We start from the raw sequence: 20,207 nt of genomic DNA, 5'->3' as shown, positions 1-20,207 counted from the left end.
CCTGAGCACCAGACCTTGGTTCCACCCCCCCTACCCACCCCTGAGCACCAGCCCTTGGTTCCACCCCCCTACCCACCCCTGAGCACCAGCTCTTGGTTCCATCTCCTACCCACCTCAGAGCACCAGCCCTTGGTTCCACCTCCTACCCACCTCTGAGCACCAGCCCTTGGTTCCACCCCCTACCCACCTCTGAGCACCAGCCCTTGGTTCCACCTCCTACCCACCCCTGAGCACCAGCCCTTGGTTCCACCTCCTACCCACCCCTGAGCACCAGCCCTTGGTTCCACCCCCTACCCACCTCTGAGCACCAGCCCTTGGTTCCACCCCCTACCCACCTCTGAACACCAGCCCTTGGTTCCACCCCCTACCCACCTCTGATCACCAGCCCTTGGTTCCACCCCCTACCCACCTCCCAGTACTGTCCATACAGCCAATACAGAATCAAATATCATTTTGTGGTTCATTTTGTGGTCATTATGCGTTGTGCGCATTGGCTCGATATTCTGATCACTTCATATGACGTCCGGTTAGGAATATCAAAACACTTTGCCGCCATCATTTTGTAATAGGGCGGGCGGCAAGTGGTTAATGACATCCCAGTTTTAGTCCGTAGGGTTCAATATTGAGTTGGCCCCCCCTTTGCAGCTATAACAGCTTCAACTCTTCTGGGAAGGCCGTCCACAAGGTTTAGGAGTGTGTCTATGGGAATGTTTGATCATTCTTCCAGAAGCGCATTTGTGAGGTCAGGCACTGATGCTGGACGAGAAGGCCTGGCTCGCAGTCTCCACTCTAATTCACCCCATAGGTGTTCTATCGGGTTGAGGTCAGGACTCTGTGCAAGCCAGTCAAGTTTCTCCATCCCAAACTCGTTCATCCACACTATATTGCCAAATGAATTGGGCCATCCCTCCAAATCATTTGGTGGAGGAGGGAATATGGTGTGGGGTTGTTTTTCAGGGGTTGGGCTTGGCCCCTTTAGTTCCAGTGACGGAAACTCTTAGGGTGTCAGCATACCAAGACATTTTGGACAATTTCATGCTCCAAATTTTGAGGGAACAGTTTGGGGATGGCCCCTTCCTGTTCCAACATGACTGCACACCAGTGCACATAGCAAGATCCATAAAGACATGGATGAGCGAGTCATGCATTATACAATTTTGTTGTGCAACTTTTTCCTTTTGATTTACCCAAACCATGTAATATAAGGGCAAACCTAACAACACTCAATTATGTATGCAATCAGACAGGCCCTTGCACTACATAATTGAAGGCAAATCTAAAAGCAATTAAATAAGAAATGTGTATAATGTATGGCCAGCTGTATGGTAGAACTTAACCCCTTCATGCCGACAGTATGCAAATATGCAGCCCCACTGGACTGGGCTTTTTTCCGTGGGGCCGCATGTTTGTGTATCTACCTTTGTGCTGGGAACACTGAGAGCCCCGGGCCCCGTTCTAATGATCGATCCGGAATGGCTGGTTCCGGGGGTCACCTGATCCCTGTGATAGCCTCTGATTGGCTATCACAGTGATCAGTCACTGTGAAGCCCGTCCCGTGTTTTTTGTCTCTGTGAATGGATAAGAGAGAGATAGAAAAAAAAAAAAAAATAGATCAAGGTTTGATTTAGGTCAGTGCCAGGGTTAGTGTTTGGGTCAAGGTCAGAGTCATTATTTTTTTTGGACAGGATTTAGTGTCAGTGTGTTTTAAGTAGGGTTTAAAAAAAAAAAAAGCAAAATGTGCACTATTGATTCCGGGCTGTACTATGGGTGCAAACAACAACTAACAATACATGTGGTATCACTGCAATCGTCAGGAGCAGGAGAATATATTTTGGGATGTTCTTTGGTGGTAGGTTATGGTAGTAGCAAGAAATATACAGCTAAATGAAATATATATATATATATACACACATTTTTGACTATTTTGGGCCAGTTTTTGAATGATAATAAAAAAAAAAAAATCAGGAGATATCCATGATCATTTACCACCAAATGAAAGTCCAACTTGTCTTGAAAAAACGCGGTATAATCCACCTGGATGCACAAAGTAGTTGTGGTGTTCTGTACGGTTTTACTGACACATGTCAAAATTACAAAATTGTCCTTAGGCGTTTAGATCTGTTTTACCCTAATGCCGCGTACACACGAGCGGACTTTGCAGCAGACTTTGCCCGGCGGACTTTTCGACGGACTTTACGATGGACTTTCTGAATGAACGGACTTGCCTACACACAATCAACCAAAGTCCGTTGAATTCGTACGTGATGACGTACGACCGGACTAAAACAAGGAAGTTGATAGCCAGTAGCCAATAGCTGCCCTAGCGTGGCTTTTTGTCCGTCGGACTAGCATACAGACGAGCAGACTTTTCGACCGGGCTCGAGTCCGTCAGATAGATTTGAAACATGTTTCAAATCTAAGTCCGTCCAACTTTTGAGAAAACAAAGTCTGCACACGATCGAATTGTCCGACGAAATCCCGTCCGCCGGGCAAAGTCTGCCGTAAAGTCCGCTCGTGTGTACGCGGCATTAGGCGTGAAGGGGTTAAGCTGGCCATACACGCAAACATTTTTTTTAATTCAGCCTTCGGGCCAAACAAGACATTTTTAAACAACATCCTTCATCCACGCTCCACTCCCACTACGACAATTGTATTCTGACAGCCGCCTCCACTGGCTGTCTAAATACCTCGCCATTGCTGCTTCTGAAGGCCTGCAGTCACGGTTTGGCCAGCAATTTACTGCCTGGCTCCTTTGATTTTATTTTAGTGGGGCCAACAGGACCATCCACAAAACAAATTTTGTCTGAATCATCAGAAATCTGCCTGAAATCACTCCATGAATGGCCAGCTTTTTTATTGAGAAAAAAAACACAAAAAAAAACAGGCATACTAGGTCTCTTCTGCAATAAAAGAATTTGACCTTCCTCCTAGCAAAGTGAGCTGCCGATGTGCGGATCAGTGTAGGATCTCGGCGTCTGTCAGATGCCAGGGTGAATGAATTCCTGTGCAGAATCCTGGCAAGCGTAGTCAAGATCTCAAACCTAGTAGGAGTGAGTGAGAAGGCTGGATGTCACATCAATGGAGGTAGGTACAATGGATATAAAAAGTCTACACACCTCTGTTAAAATGTCAGGTTTCTGTGATGTAAAAAAATGAGATAAAGATAAATCATTTGAGAACTTTTTCCAGCTTTAATGTAACCTATAAACTGTACAACTCAGTTGATGTAGCTGTGTTCAGAATTCAGCAATCACATTCAAACTCGTGTTAAATAGGAGTCAGTACACACCTGCCATCATTTAAAGTGCCTCTGATTAACTCCAAATAAAGTTCAGCTGTTCTAGTAGGTCTTTCCTGACATTTTCTAAGTCGCATCCTACAGCAAAAGCCATGGTCCGCAGAGAGATTCCAAAGCATCAGAGGGATCTCATTGTTAAAAGGTATCAGTCAGGAGAAGGGTACAAAAGAATTTCCAAGGGATTATATATTCCATGGAACACAGTGAAGACAGTCATCATCAAGTTGAGAAAATATGGCACAACAGTGACATTACCAAGAACTGGACGTTCCTCCAAAATTGGTGAAAAGACAAGAAGAAAACTGGTCAGGGAGGCTGCCAAGAGGACTACAGCAACATTAAAGGAGCTGCAGGAATATCTGGCAAGTACTGGCTGTGTGGTACATGCAACAACAATGTCCTGTATTCTTCATATGTCTGGTCTATGGGGTAGAGTGGAAGACGGAAGACTTTCCTTACGAAGAAAAGAAAAAAATTTTGCAAAAACACATCTGAAGTCTCCCAAAAGCACGTGGGACAATGTGTTATGGTCTGATGAAACCAAGGTTGAACTTTGTGGCCATAATTCCAAAAGATATGTTTGGCTTAAAAACAACACTGCACATTACCAAAAGAACACCATACCCACTGTGAAGCATGGTGGTGGCAGCATCATGCTTTGGGGCTGTTTTTCTTCAACTAGAACAGGGGCCTTAGTCAAGGTAGAGGGAATTATAAGGAGTTCAAAATACCAGTCAATATTGGCACAAAACCTTCAGGCTTCTGCTAGAAAGCTGAACATGAAGAGGAACTTCAACTTTCAGCATGACAACGACCCAAAACATACATCCAAATCAACAAAGGAATGGTCTTCACCAGAAGAAGATTAAAGTTTTGGAATGGCCCAGCCAGAGCCCGGACCTGAATCTTATTGAAAATCTGTGGGGTGATCTGAGGAGGGCTGTGCACAGGAGATGTCCTCACAATCTGACAGATTTGGAGTGTTTTTGCAAAGAAGAACGGGCAAATATTGTCAAGATGTACCATGCTGATAGACTCATCCCCAAAAAGACTGAGTGCTGTAATAAAATCAAAAGGTGCTTCAACAAAGTATTAGTGTAAGGGTGTGCACACTTATGCAACCATATTATTCTAGTTTTTTATTTTTACTTTCCTCCACCTAAAATATTTCAGTTTGTTGTTCAATTGAGTTGTACAGTTTATAGGTCACATTAAAGGTGGAAAAAGTTCCGAAATGATTTATCTTTGTCTCATTTTTTTACATCACAGAAACCTGACATTTTAACAGGGGGTGTGTAGACTTTTTATATCCACTGTAAGTATAGATCTGCTTTTCAAGTCTATTTGAAATATGTCCATCTAAGACTAACTCATCCACAGTGCGACAACACTGCAGTGAGATTTCATTGACAATGAATGGTGTTGTCACATTGTAACAGGAAGTGGAATAATATCTGATCCTCTGGCAGGATCAACAAGTAATAGAACTATGTTACGGGGCGGGGGGCTCCGAAAAACAAAAACCGACAAACTACATTATATGAGCCCATTTTTTATTTTTCCCATAATTAAACTTTAATTGAGAAGGGTATTTTCCCATATTTATCATATGCAGTGGCGTAGCGTGGGGGGTGCAGGGGGTGCCGTGGCCCCGGGCGCGATATTTAGGGGGGCGCCAGTGTGTGTCACTGGCTGCCTCCTCCTAATTTCTAATTTTGTGTCCCCGGGCTCCGGCCGCCATGTTAAGTGTCCGGCGCCCTGTGATTGGGTGTATGGGGGTCATGTGAGGCGCCCCGCCTCCGCACATGACCCCCATACACCCAATCACAGGGCGCTGGATACTGAACATGGCAGCAAGCAGAGCGCAGGGGAGAGAAGAAAGTGATCCGCCGCTGTGTTCTCCTCCTTATCCGGATCGATGCAGCCAGGATAAGAAGGTAAGTGTGTGAGAGTCATGTTACTGGGAGGGGGAGGGAGGGGGGCGAGAGAGAGAGACTGTAGGCAGGACAATGTAGTGTAGTATAGTATGGAGGTGTCCGGGGGAGGGGCGCTGATGTCCTATCCAGCAGGAGCCCGGGAGGAAGGACATCTCCCATACTGTTATGATAAGGTCAGTACATTTGTTAGGGGGATGTTGTGTAATTATTGTGCTAGGGGACAGACTGCTGCTTCCCCCATGTAATGTGCTCTCTTGTGCCCAGTGCCCACCATGTCATGTGTCTTGCAGTGTCCCCCATGTAATGTTCTGTGCCCACCATGTCCTGTCATGTGCATTGCAGTGCCCCCATGTAATGTGCTGTGCCCACCATGTCATGTCATGTGCCTTGCAGTGCCCCCCATGTAATGTGCTGTGCCCACCATGTCATGTGCCTTGCAGTGCCCCCATGTAATGTGCTGTGCCCACCATGTCATGTCATGTGCCTTGCAGTGCCCCCCATGTAATGTGCTGTGCCCACCATGTCATGTGCCTTGCAGTGCCCCCATGTAATGTGCTGTGCCCACCATGTCATGTCATGTGCCTTGCAGTGCCCCCCATGTAATGTGCTGTGCCCACCATGTCATGTGCATTGCAGTGCCCCCATGTAATGTGCTGTGCCCACCATGTCATGTCATGTGCATTGCAGTGCCCCTATGTAATGTGCTGTGCCCACCATGTCATGTGCCTTGCAGTGCCCCCATGTAATGTGCTGTGCCCACCATGTCATGTCATGTGCCTTGCAGTGCCCCCCATGTAATGTGCTGTGCCCACCATGTCATGTGCATTGCAGTGCCCCCATGTAATGTGCTGTGCCCACCATGTCCTGTCATGTGCATTGCAGTGCCCCTATGTAATGTGCTGTGCCCACTATGTAATGTGCTGTGCCCACTATGTAATGTGCTGTGCCCACCATGTCATGTGCCTTGCAGTGCCCCCCATGTAATGTGCTGTGCCCACCATGTCCTGTCATGTGCATTGCAGTGCCCCTATGTAATGTGCTGTGCCCACTATGTAATGTGCTGTGCCCACTATGTAATGTGCTGTGCCCACCATGTCATGTGCCTTGCAGTGCCCCCCATGTAATGTGCTGTGTCCAGTATGTCATTTGCTGTACGTTGCAGTGCCCACCATGTAATGCGCTGTGCTGAACAATGTCATGTGCTGTGCATTGCATTGCCCTTCATGTGATGTGCAGTGCCCACTATGTCATGATGTGCCTTGCAGTGCCCACCATGTCATGTGCAGTTCCTAACATGTAATGTGCAGTTGCATTTCCCACCATGAAACGTGCTATGCCATGCAGTGCCCACCATGTAATGTGTTGTGCCCACCATGTAATGTTATGTGCCATTCAGTGCCCACCATGTAATGCGCTGTGCCCACCACGTCATGTGCTGTGCCATGCAGTGCCCACCATGTAATGCGCTGTACCCACCATGTAATGTGCTGTGCCCGCCATTAAATGTGCTGTATCCATGTATCCACCATGTAATGTGTTGTGCCAACCATGTGATGTACTGTGCTATAACCCCCCCTCCTGTGTAATGTACTATGCTGTGCCCCCCACAGACTCACCCACTCACTCCCACCCCCCTCTCTCTCTCATCCCCTCTCTTTCACCCTGTTCTCTCTCTCACCCCCTTCACCCCCTACCACCCTCTCTCTCTTTCACCCTCTCTCTATTCCCCTTTCTCTCTCTCTCTCTCTCTCTCTCTCTCTCTCTCTCTCTCTCTCTCCCCCTCTCTCCCCCCTCTCTCTCTCTCCCCCCTCTCTCTCTTTAATTTAAATTTCACAAAAAATTGTTTGCGTTTTCATTTTATTTATTTTCATAAAAAGGCCCACCAACATCCTTAGCACCAGGCCCATGATGCTCTTAATCTGGGCCTGAGTATAGTGGTTAGTGTAGTATAGTATAGTGGTTAGCATAGTGGTCAGTATAGTGTAGTTTAGTATGGAGGTCAGTGTAGTGTAGTGGACAGTGTAGTGTAGTGGACAGTGTAGTATGGTGGTCAGTATAGTGTAGTGTAGTGGTCAGTGTAGTATGGTGGTCAGTGTAGTATGGTGGTCAGTGTAGTATAGTGGACAGTGTAGTATGGTGGTCAGTGTAGTATAGTGGTTAGTATAGTGGACAGTGTAGTGGTTAGTGTAGTGGACAGTGTAGTATAGTGGACAGTGTAGTATGGTGGTCAGTGTAGTATAGTGGTCAGTGTAGTATAGTGGACAGTGTAGTATGGTGGTCAGTGTAGTGTAGTGTAGTATGGTGGACAGTGTAGTATGGTGGACAGTGTAGTGGACAGTGTAGTATGGTGGTCAGTGTAGTGTAGTGGTTAGTGTAGTGGTCAGTGTAGTATGGTGGTCAGTATAGTGTAGTATAGTGGACAGTGTAGTATGGTGGTCAGTATAGTGTAGTATAGTGGACAGTGTAGTGGTTAGTGTAGTGGACAGTATAGTATGGTGGTCAGTGTAGTATAGTGGTCAGTGTAGTGTAGTATGGTGGACAGTGTAGTATAGTGGACAGTGTAGTATAGTGGACAGTGTAGTATAGTGGTCAGTGTAGTGGTTAGTGTAGTGGACAGTGTAGTATGGTGGACAGTGTAGTATGGTGGACAGTATAGTGTAGTGTGGTGGTCAGTGTAGTGTAGTGGTCAGTGTAGTATGGTGGACAGTGTAGTATAGTGGTCAGTATAGTGTAGTATGGTGGACAGTGTAGTATGGTGGTCAGTATAGTGGACAGTGTAGTATGGTGGTCAGTATAGTGGACAGTGTAGTATGGTGGTCAGTATAGTGTAGTATAGTGGACAGTGTAGTATGGTGGTCAAGTGTAGTGTAGTATAGTGGACAGTGTAATGTAGTATGGTGGTCAGTGTAGTATGGTGGACAGTGTAGTATGATGGTCAGTATAATGTAGTATAGTGGACAGTGTAGTATAGTGGTCAGTGTAGTATGGTGGTCAGTATAGTGGACAGTGTAGTATGGTGGTCAAGTGTAGTGTAGTATAGTGGACAGTGTAGTGTAGTGTAGTATGGTGGTCAGTGTAGTGGTCAGTATAGTATTGTGGTCAGTATAGTGGTCAGTGTAATATAGTGGTCAGTGTAGTGGACAATGTAGTGTAGTGGTCAGTATAGGAATCAGGTAGGTCAGTACTATTGTATTTGAAGGGACTCAGGGATAGCTAAAAGTCAGCAGGTTGGGGGGGCGCAAATTACTTGCCTTGCCCCGGGTGCTGACAACCTACGCTACGCCACTGATCATATGATCAATAAGCATGTATTATATAGAATAAATCAAGATAAAGATAATGTAAACAGTTTTAATAAATCTACCTAAAAATATTAAAAGATTTATGTTTAGATTTCTCTCTTATTGAAGTATGTAGTTATTTAAAGAAAAAATACAGTTTTTTTTGTACTCCGTCAACATAGATATAATACTAAAATTAGTAAACTACAGTATAATACTTTACAACAGTTGAAAATATTTATTCATAATACTACTACTAGTACTACTAATACTAATAATAATTATTATTATTATTATTATTATTATTATTATATTGTATTTTTTACATGTTCAAATGATCACTTGAATAAAATGTTTACTTAATTTCGACTATTTTAACTTTACAACATAATATATCGATTATTAATTAAATAAAATATAATTTGTTATTTTTTATTATTAGTAGTAGTAATAGTAGTAGAATTATTCATAATCTTTTATTAATAATTGTCATGTTTTCACATGTTTAAACTATTACTTGAATAAAATGTATAATTACCTTATTTTAACTATTTTAACTTTACAAAATAAAATATCAATTATTAATTAAATAACATTTTAATTATTAATAATTAGTATTATTGTTATTCATATTAATATTATTATTAGTAGTAGTAGAATTGTTAATAATTTTTTTATTTACAATTTTTACTTTTGTTACTTGTTTAACCTATTATTTGAATAAAATGTATAATTACTTCATTTAGGATTTTTATACTTTACACAATAAGTACATTAATTCTTAATTCAATTAAAAAAATTGTATATAATAATAATAATACTCATCATTATTATTATTATTATTATCTTTTTTTATTTTATTTTATTTTTTTTACATGTTCAAACTGTTACTTGAATAAAAATGTTTAATTACTTCATTTAGTCTATTTTAACTTTCCAAAATTAGCGCATCAATTAATAATGTAGGAAATAAGGACATCAATCAATCTTTCTCTCTCTTTCATCATGACACCTACAAAAGGAGAAAGGGGCAGAAAAAAAAAAAGGCTAAAATTTTCCGCAAGCCATCGAGGTGGAAAGTGGAAAAAAATGAAACAAAAGGAGAATCCGGCATTGTGCGGCGTGTTTAAAGTTTTCTCATCTTTGATGCTCTGACAAGCCCCTGTGTGCGGTGACGTGCTCCAAAGTTGGACGAGTTTTGACACTGGCTTTCTGATGTGACCGCCACGTTTTCCCAGCGCCTCTCCTGAACAAAGACGGGACAATTTTCCTCTACTCCCCGCAGACAATCCCCAGTCTGTATTGAGCCTGTGGTTGTCCATTTGCCAGTTCTGTATTATTAACAGGGGCAGATGTATAGAAAGCTAAAGAGCCATTACCGGATGGTAGTCCATATACAGGCCGGACTCTTTAGATTTTTTTAAAGGAAATACAGAAAGAATATTCAGCTAATTGCAGAATTTACAAAGGACCATCAGAAGGCTATTAGTCATTCGTTCGAATAACTAGAAAAATACAAAGAATTTCCAGTAGAGCAACTATTAGTTCGGGGGGGGGGGGGGAACAGCTAAATGTAAACAATTTGTAGTACTTTATTTTTTTATACTTATAAAGTAAAAGTTGTATAAGATCAACTTGCTGTTGTGAAAAAAAAGATTCTATTATGGCCAACTGAATGAACACTATATTGTCGAAAGTATTGGGACACCTGCCTTTACACGCTGGAATTCTGTCAGTTCAACAGGTATTTTCCTTTATGTGCAACACTATTTTAAAGAGACTAAACATGGAGAAATGTGTATCTATATTACCAAAAGTATTGGGACGCCTGCCTTTACACGCACATGAACTTTAATGGCATCCCAGTCTTAGTCCGTAGGGTTCAATATTGAGTTGGGCCACCCTTTACAGCTATAACAGCTTCAACTCTTCTGGGAAGACTGTCCACAAGGTTTAGGAGTGTGTCCATGGGAATGTTTGATCATTCTTCCTAAAGTGCATTTGTATGGTGGACGAGAAGGCCTGGCTCGCAGTCTCCACTCTAATTCATCCCAAAGGTGTTCTATCAGGTTGAGTTCAGGACAGGCCATTCAAGTTCCTCCACCCCAAACTCATCCATGTCTTTATGGAACATGCTTTGTGCACTGGTCCAAATCATTTGGTGGAGGTGGGTTATGGTGTGGGGGTTGTTTTTCAGGGCTTTGCCCCTTAGTTTTAGTGAGAGGAACTCTTAAGGAGTCAGCATACCAAGACATTTTGGACAATTTCATGCTCCCAACTTTGTGGGAACAGTTTGGGGATGGCCCCTTCCTGTTCCAACATGACCGCACACCAGTGCACAAAGCAAGGTCCATAAAGACATGGATGAGCAAATTTGGGGTGGAGAAACTTGACTGGCCTGCACAGAGTCCTGACCTCAACCTGAAAGAACACCTTTGGAAAGAATAAGAGCGGAGACTGTGAGCCAGGCCTTTCTTCTCCAACATCAATGCCTCACAAATGTGCTTCTGGAGGAATGGTCAAACATTCCCATAGACACACTCCTAAACCTTGTGGACAGCCTTCCCAGAAGAGTTGAAGCTGTTATAGCTGTAAAGGGTGGGCCAACCCAATGTTGAACCCTATGGACTAAGATTGGGATGTCATTAAAGTTCATGTGCGTGTAAAGGCAGGCGTCCCAATACTTTTGGTAATATAGATACACATTTCTCCATGTTTAGTCTCTTTAAAATAGTGTTGCACATAAAGGAAAATACCTGTTGAACTGACAGAATTCCAGCAAATTCCAAACTTCCTGTGTGCCCAGCAAACTGAAATCTCCAGCATTGTGTTGAGACGACAAAACACCCCCACCCCTATGTTATGGGGGGGGGTTTGTAGTCTTAATACACTTCCTATCCTAGGATGACATCGCTGTCACTCCATAGAATCAGTACGCTGAGGAAGCATTGTCACCCTAGTACAGGAAATGTATTCCTGGCAGAATTACCAGATTAAATTAAATCATAAAAAGCAAAATATTGAAAAAGCAAAACTTATACAGTCATCACTCCTAAGGTTACAAGCAAGACTCCCACAGGCAGAGGAATGATGGGACTTGTAGTTCCGCAACAGCTGGAGGGCCGCAAGTTTGAGACCCCGGGTTTAAAGGTATTTATTGCTGATAAAATGCCATGTGCTATTCCAATGACTTTATGACAATGAATACTAAAATGATATAGAACACGCCGATTGATTTTTATGGCTCTAAAATACACTCATTTAGCAGTAATTTTGATATAACCCAGCTCTATGCATACTCACTTACTTACACTTATTTAATAAGGCACAAAAAACAATAACAAAAAGCAAGGAGCAAAAAAGAAATGTCAAATGCAATACGATTTGTTGATGAGAGTTATTGCTCCTCCCTTTTAATTTCTCTTGAACCGTCTATTCCAGGGATCCTCAAACTACGGCCCTCCAGCTGTTACGGAACTACACATCCCATGAGGCATTGTAAAACACTGACATTCACAGACATGACTAGGCATGATGGGAATTGTAGTTCCTGAACAACTGAAGGGCCTTAGTTTTAAGACTCCTGGTCTTTTCAAATACCCTCCTTTTTTTTTTTTGACCAGAAGGCTTTGGGCTATTCCGGTATTTCAGGGGGTAGCAGGGTGAGCCTTTTTCTCAGCTTTTGCAGACTTCCAATAAAGATGGTCCTTGACAACTTACTTTATCATGTAATCAGTATCAGGGCACCATGTTGCTTTCCTTTCTGTTTGGAGGTAGGATAACACCTTAGCAGGAGAATACCAAAGTGGACAACCATTTCTATTCCACTGCATTGTGCGATCCAAGAGTCTTCGTGTAGAAATAAGTATTTCTTTCCTTCTGTGTCTCAATTACCCAATTATATTGTGTCCTTCTTTTTTCGCCTTTACTCAACTAGTCTTTATTGTAGAAGGTCGAAGACTGAAGGCCCTTGAAACAAAAGAAGAACCGCCACTGACTCTAAAGAGCGTAGGAAACGTGGTATCTCAAGGTGAGCCAAAAAGGCAAGTTGTTACAGAATGGCGTAATCCACTGATGTGTTATTGCTGTACCTTATAAAAGTAGCTAATGATCGCTGGTAGAGTTGTAGTGTTTCCCTACCTTAATGGCAATTACCGTCAGTAGAGAAGTGGTGGGACCTAGTATAGATGTCATAGCCCCTAGTACGATTATGATGGGCCCCAGTACAAAGACAGTATACCTAGGCACAAAGTTGGTGAGCCCCACTCCAACATCGATGCTGCTTAATGTAGCGGGGCTGTAATGGTCTCCAGTGGAAAGGTGGTCATCCATTGTATGGTGATAGACATCATTAGAGTGGTGATAGGTATTAGTACAGTATTTATATTACCTTGTAAAAAGGAGGTGTGCTCTAGTTTAGTAGTGATGGTTGTGATGGTAGCAGTGATGGTTCTAGTAGATATGTGGCAATTCCTAACAGAGTGGTGATTACCATTACCATTGGTGATAAGTCCTAGTACAATTGTGAGAGCTCCTAGCTTAAAGGTGGTATGCCTTAGCAGAAGGCAGGTGATTGTACTTTATTAAATGGTTATGGCCTCTAGCAGGGTTGTGATGGCCCATAGCAGAAATTAGGTGGACAGTAGTGTAGAGCTGTAAGCCTCTACTAGAAAGGTGTCAGTTTCTGGTACAGTGATGAAAGCCCCTAGTACAAAAGTGTCAATTTAGAATACAGTTTTGATATCCCCCAAGCAGAAAGGCAGTGAGAATTTCCCCTTAAACTCACCTATAGACCTACTAGGGTAGTCATACGTTCCCATTGCTTCGTAAACATCCAGTTCACAGGGTCAGGAGCCTCTAGGAGATATCACATTATGGATGTTATGAGAGAGGAGAAAGTTTGGCTATAAATCAGACTACACGCCAAAATTAATAAGCCCTTAGATTTTGTACTTCACCTGCTATTATAAATGTATTATTTGCGGAAGATCGAGTTGCCGGCTTTCTCCTTTCTCTATGTTATGCTTGGGTGTAAGGAAGACACCATAATCCAGCGCACCGACTGCTCACCACCTCGGAGAATCAGACCACTTGTCAACTAATTTAATATAGATATCACACTATATCTCATTCACAAACCTGTATACAGGATGTTATTTTGTTAGCCCATAAGGATTATTGCCAATGTGGTCCATAAACCAGGTTTAGGTTTTTCTCCTAAATCAATGTACTAACTCAAGTTCATTGTTTGTCTCTGGTTGCCTCCAGTGGTTGAATCTTCAGAGAAATCAGAGAGAATGTTTCCAAGAGACTGTGCGGATATCTACAAACAGGGGATCAGAGAAAATGGAATTTACACTATCCAGCCCATTGCACTGCGACAGCCATTCGAGGTATAGTGAGTAACTTACAACTAAATGTATACGTATATTGAGGTGCAGCGCTAAGCAACTTAAAAATATAACATGAATTGAAAAACTAACAGAAAATAAAGTGCTAAAAAAATAACCGTGGTCACATTATTACGGGTAGCAATTATCAAAACAGATATAAAAGTCCGTCAAAAAGTACCAACTTATAGTGATGAAACCATGAACACCTCCAGATTCTTAATGTGAATAAAGAAGAGCATTCTGTGCAGAAACATTCACCCAGAGCAGCACAAGCCCCATACCAGATTATTTTGACCCCCGTGTATTGAGCAGTCAAATAATGCTCTTCCGTAGACAATCCATAGACACTGTTCTCAAATAAATGTTAAGCTCATAGGAAACAGAAATGAACAGCCTCATATTGTAGTATTGAAAGGTTGGAAATGTATTAAAACATAAAGTAGCTCACTCACGACGAAACGTGTAGGGTGGAGCTAATGTGACGTCATCACGCAAGCAATCACGGCAAGGTTTCTGAATTTGGTCTTAGTGATTCTCGATATGCAATCTGTTCATATATCATATGAGTGAGCTACTTTGTGTTTGATACATTTTCAACCTTTTAATACTACACTATGAGGCTGTTCATTTCTATGTTTCTGTGGACTGTCTATGGAAAAGTGTTATTTGACCTCTCAATATATGGGGAACAAATTAATCTGGTAAGGAGCTTGTTTTGCCTGCCTATGGTTAAGGTTAATATTTCTGCACAGAAAATTTGTCTTTATTAACATTAAGGATCTGGAGGTGTTCATGATTTCATTACTAAAAATTGGGACTTGTTGACTGACTATTACTGTATATTGAAACCCTAAAAACTGTTCAAAAAAATAACAGTTTCCCAGTCATTCTCCTTCCATTAGTTTCCAAAGCCATTTTTTCATCCCTGAAGTAGAGCAGAAGAATTACATCAAATAATTCTTATTGTATATTTCTGAAAGACCCAACAGTAAAACCTCCTTAGAAAATTCTCTTGATCTCCATTTCCTCTACCACATAGTCTCTCTTCTTTTGTGCCATTCAAACCCAAGCAGTTATGCAGACCTGAGCATCCATGTGCAGAGGTTTTTTTTTTCTACTGGAGTCCCCAAAAGAGAAATCGAAACCCAGATTTACCCCCCCTGACAATGGTGTACCCAACATATTGGACACCTGGGTTGGATTGTATTTAACAGCCCTCCACACATCTAAATTATTTTCAGTAATAATGAAGATTAATAATAAAAATAAATAATAATAATGGCCAAAAAAGGTGTCAGTGGGACAAATAATGCACTTTATATTTTTGATTAGTGGAGGGAAGATGGCCCCTTACATTGGTGGTCAGTGAAAAGAGTTTGGCAGTCTTCCCACTAGCCACCAATATAAAAGGTATTTTTTCTCTCAAAGACCATCAGTATATGGGACATTCTTTCTCCCGTTGACCATCAATGGAATAAACGTGATACCCAGATACCTCACAATGGTGAGTGACTAGTAAGAGGATGCTTGCCCTTTACACTGGTAGTCACTGGAAGAATGCCCCTTACATTTGTGGCCAGTAGGAATGACCCTAACACTGTTGGACTGTGGGAAGAATGCTCCTTACACTGGTGTCATTGAGAAGACATTTGACCAATGTAAGGGCATACTACCTCCCAGTAACCACCAGTGTAAGGGCATCTCTTTATACCACCAATGTAAGGTTTATCTCCTACTGACCACCAATTCAAGACAAAAAATGATCTTTTCATTGGTGGTCAATAAGAGAAATAAAGCCCCTTACATTGGTGGTCAGAAGTATGCTGCATTCTTTCTACAGACCATCTACTGTACGTAACGGTACTTTTTACTCCCACTGTCCACTAGTATAAAGAGCATTTCTTACACTGGTGGCCCATTGGAATAACATTACTTATGCGGCATAGGCTGCAGCTAATAAAATAACTGGTGTAAGGGCAGCCTTCTTCATTTTCTGAAGCCGTGCCAAATAAAAGCAACCCAATAGTGCCTAACTGCCTAAGCGCCAACATCACTCCAGGTCAATGGCTGTACCTGAAAGTGAAGAGCATCACATTGGACTAATGGGTGGCTGTAGGTTCACAACATTGGCAGCCTGACTGCCTTCCAATTCTGAAAATTATTTTGAAAGACCCTGATTGGCCATGGCAGTGCAGGAATAAATACCTCCATGTGTCATTTTTAATATTTTAGTAGTGTTTTCTAAAGGTCGGGGGAGAAGAAGTGTAAACAGGATTACAAAACAATGGCCCTTCACCCAAACGTTTAAGTTTTTCCATTTGACTGTTGGATGGGTTGGTATATGAATGAGAATGAGTGGGGAGATATTTACTTGTCCAGGACCAAAAATGTTCCATCAAGTTGACTTTCTTCAGCACTCTTCACCTCTATGACATGCAGAAATAGTCCAAATATTGCATCTGATTGCCTAAATTGAAGCCCTGCCTTTCTTTTTGAATTGTTAATGGCCTGTCTTGGAATGTTTCATTGTACAGTGGCCAAAAAAAGTATGTGAACCCATTCAAATTTTTGGTTTCCTGCAGTAATTTGCCATAAGACATGATGTGGTCCTCAGCTAAAACCAGCCATAGATGGAGTGGTTTTCTTTCCTTTTTTTGCAGGAAAGAAAGTCGCTTGATGATTCCCTCATCAATACAATCAGAGCAATTGTGTTCTCCTGGGGGGGGGGGGGGGGGGGGGATGTGGAGCCGTCCCGGATGGGAGAACACACAGTGATTGTAGCCGCTGGCAAAAATTGCGTGAAGGCTGGTTGATCGATCGATCAACTTGGGTACAATCAGCCTGTCCACACATGGTTCGTATCTTGGCCGGTCCCTGCTAAACCGTCTATCGCAGGCTTAAGTCACAACAATAGACGAACACAAGGTGCTTAAGCTGATAACACACAAACAATTCTACATTTTTTGTGTCTTTTATTGAACACACCCATTAAACATTCACAGTCCTGGAGGAAAAAGTAAGTGAACCCATAGACTAATTACTTCAACGAAAGCTAATTGGAGTCAGTAGTTTGCACACCTGGAGTCCAATTAACTAAATGAGTTTGGAGCTACTTTGATTGATAAAAGACATTCAAACATTTTAAGATTGCTGTTCATAAGAAGCATCAGCTGATGTGAACTATGCCTTGCAAAACGGAGCTCTCTGAAGACATATGATCAGGAGCATATGATCTGCATAAGGCTGGAAAGGGACACAAAGCAATCTTGAACTGTTTAGGCATGCATCAGTTGACAGTTAGACCATTGTCTATAAATGGAGACAGTTAGTACTGTGGCTACTCTTCCTAGAAGATGACTCCCAAAGCACAGCGCAGAATCCTCAGTGAGGTAAAGAAGAACAAACGAGTAACAGCTAAAGTATTGAAAACATCACTGGAGCTGGCAAACATCCATTTTCATAAGTCTTTAACTTCAGAAAAACAGTTAATTCCATGGCGTTCACATACCTCCTCTTGTTACTGTATGTTTCTCTATGCCTATGTTAAAAATTTTGGCTCACCATGTGTGCTTCTGGTTGGCTTTAGGTTTACTGTGACATGGTGACGGACGGAGGAGGCTGGACGGTGTTTCAGCGCAGGCAGGACGGCACGGTCGACTTCAACCGCACATGGCAGGAGTACAAGCAAGGTTTTGGCAGCCTTCAAGGAGAACATTGGCTCGGCAATGAACACCTGCAGAGCCTAACCAGGTCCGGCCAGCACACCCTTCGCATTGAACTAGAGGATTGGTACGGCGTGAAACGGCACGCCATCTACCGAAAATTCAAAGTCGCCAGTGAGCAAAACAAGTATCGGCTAACCGCCAGGGAGTACAACGGGAATGCCGGAAACGCTCTTAGCTACAGCCGGAACTACAACCACGATCACAAGTATTTCACAACGTATGACAGCGATAATGATAATTATACGTCTGGAAACTGTGGGATGTATTACGGATCCGGTTGGTGGTTTGACACCTGCCTGGCGGCCAATCTAAACGGGAAGTACCACAAGGGGCGCTACGTTGGTGTGACCAGCGGAATCTACTGGGGGACTTGGTACATTCTGACAGATAAGAGGACGAACCAGAAATACTCGTTCAAGAGAGCGGAAATGAAAACAAGGATACTGAACTCCTAAAAGACCGGACATCTCTTTTTTTGAGGACTTCATTTTCACTTATGGAATTGTAGTGATAATATGTATTTTTAATGGACAAAAAACACTCTAAAAGAATTAAAAGGCAACGACACAAAACATTTACATCACTTTTAAGACATAGGACTTTAAAAACACTGTAAAGGTTTATACTGATTTTTAAATAAATAATCCAAAATACGATTGCCACATAATCTTCTTAAAGCCTTCCCGTCAGTCTTGCACAGTTGTACGGACTCCTTTTCTGTCCTGAAATGGCTTACTCTTCTTGCATCATCTAGCCCAGGGGTCCCCAAACCCCGGGCCGTGGACCGCTGCCGGTCCGAGGCCTGTTGATGACCGGGCCACACAGCAGGGGATGAGCGGCCACCACTGTCCGCACAGGGCCATCACAGACCGCAGTCGCGCTCATCTCTTACTGTGCGGCCTGCGTGTCCTCTCCCGGCTCCTCCACCCACCCGGCCGGCAATGTCATCCAGCAGGGCAGGGGGGCGGGAGGAGATGCAGATCAGAATGCAGAGCTCCTCCCGCCCCCGAGAGCTGGGAGACGGCGCACAGGGGTTGATTTACTAAAGGAAAATCCACTTTGCACTACAAGTGCATTTGGAAGTGCAGTTGCTGTAGATCTGAGGGGTAGATCTGAAATGAGGGGAAGCTCTGCTGATTTTATTATCCAATCATGTACAAGCAAAAATGCTGTTTTTTTATTTTCCTTGCCCCCCCTCAGATCTACAGCGACTGCACTTCCAAGTTCACTTGCAGTGCAAAGTGGATTTGCCTTTAGTAAATGAACCCCACAGACTGATCACAGCCTCTGAGATAAAAGAAAAAAAGGGCGCACCAGCCATGTGCATTATCCTTAAGGTAAAATTTATTATAATAATGATAAAAAGGAACTACTTACAACCAGTAGTAAAAGATCCCAAAAGCATAAAACAATCTTCGAACGTCAAGAACGCGGTGACGTACAACACATACGGCGAGCCAAGAAAAAGGAAGTTCAATAGCCAGTTCAATAGCCTTCTGCATGATTCAGAGCATGCCTGAACTTTTGTGCGACGGACTTGTGTACACACGATCGGACTTTCCGACAACAAGTTTTGTTGGCGGAAAATTTGAGAACCTGCTAGCAAACATTTGTTGGCGGAAAGTCTGACAGCAACTGTCCGATGGAGCGTACACACGGTCGGACTTTCCGACAACAAGCTCACATGGAACATTTCCCGTCGGAAATTCCGATCGTGTGTACGCGGCATAAGTACATTCATTTGATATGGTATCAGCTTCTTGCTGTTTACTGTGCAATCTCTGGCAGAGCTCTGACAGGAGGAGAAGAAGCAGCACAAAGAGCCAATGAGGTGTGTTTCAGTGCAAGGAGCAGATAGGAGGAGAGAGCAGAATAACAGAGAGATGTGGGTATAGGTTTATGTAAAAAAAAAAAAAAAAGTTTGCTTTTAGTTATACCTTAAAGTAGTTGTAAACCCCTACATTCACTCAATGAAGAGGCTATCCTCAGGTCATACGCAGAGATTAAACAAATTCTCTTACATAAGTTGTATCTGTTTATCTGTGGTTTCTCTTCTCTACAGCTGTTCAAAGTGCTAAATTTATTAGCTTGTCTGAGAGTTCAGAAAAAAGGGGGTGGAGAGCTGAAGTTACACACTGCAGAGCGCAGAAGGGATAGCTCTGAGAGCTGATTGGAGGGAAGGGACACAACCCTCTTCCCACAGCACACAGGAACAGAGCTGAGGTTGTCAATCTGCTGTTGGTCCCTCCCTGTCACCATTTTTCTTTTTGTGTCAGGAAAACTTGTCAGAAGAGGAATAAAGCAGCAGACAGAAATGACACTTAGTGCTCCTAACTGAGACAGCTGAAAGGGTCAATAGACCCACAACTGACATATATCGTTTTTTTTAGTGGCTGTTGGCAGAAAGGTAGTCACCATTCACACCTGTGCGATTTGTCACACTTTGGCTGTTGCAAAGCAATGCACAACACGAGCAATCCAATCATTCCCCATTCACACCTGTGCAATTTGTCTCACGTTAGCTGCTGTGTGACAATACACAACAAGAGGAATCCCATTACTGTGCATGTGTC

The 20,207-nt window shown here is 42.8% G+C and overlaps 1 protein-coding gene across 3 annotated transcripts in view; it reads left to right on the top strand.

The window, feature by feature from the left end:
* LOC141102396 (fibrinogen-like protein 1) overlaps positions 1–18,290 on the top strand; it is a 36,644-nt gene extending 18,354 nt beyond the window's left edge. Inside the window, exons 2-4 of one of the 3 annotated variants that reach the window (XM_073591357.1) lie at positions 12,469–12,546; positions 13,785–13,909; positions 17,496–18,290. In XM_073591357.1, coding sequence (XP_073447458.1) covers positions 12,469–12,546; positions 13,785–13,909; positions 17,496–18,089 — 797 coding nt within the window. In that variant the 3' untranslated portion in view covers positions 18,090–18,290. Of the gene's footprint in view, positions 1–12,453; positions 12,547–13,784; positions 13,910–17,495 lie in introns of all 3 variants that reach the window. The other 2 variants (XM_073591356.1, XM_073591355.1) reach the window with 2 other exon arrangements.
* Positions 18,291–20,207: the final 1,917 nt, after the last annotated feature.

This window comes from Aquarana catesbeiana, linkage group LG07 (assembly GCF_042186555.1).
Source record: "Aquarana catesbeiana isolate 2022-GZ linkage group LG07, ASM4218655v1, whole genome shotgun sequence".
NCBI classification, from domain to species: Eukaryota; Metazoa; Chordata; class Amphibia; order Anura; family Ranidae; genus Aquarana; species Aquarana catesbeiana.
The sequence above is the reverse complement of the archived record's forward strand: the minus strand, read 5'-3'. Positions and strand labels throughout refer to the sequence as shown.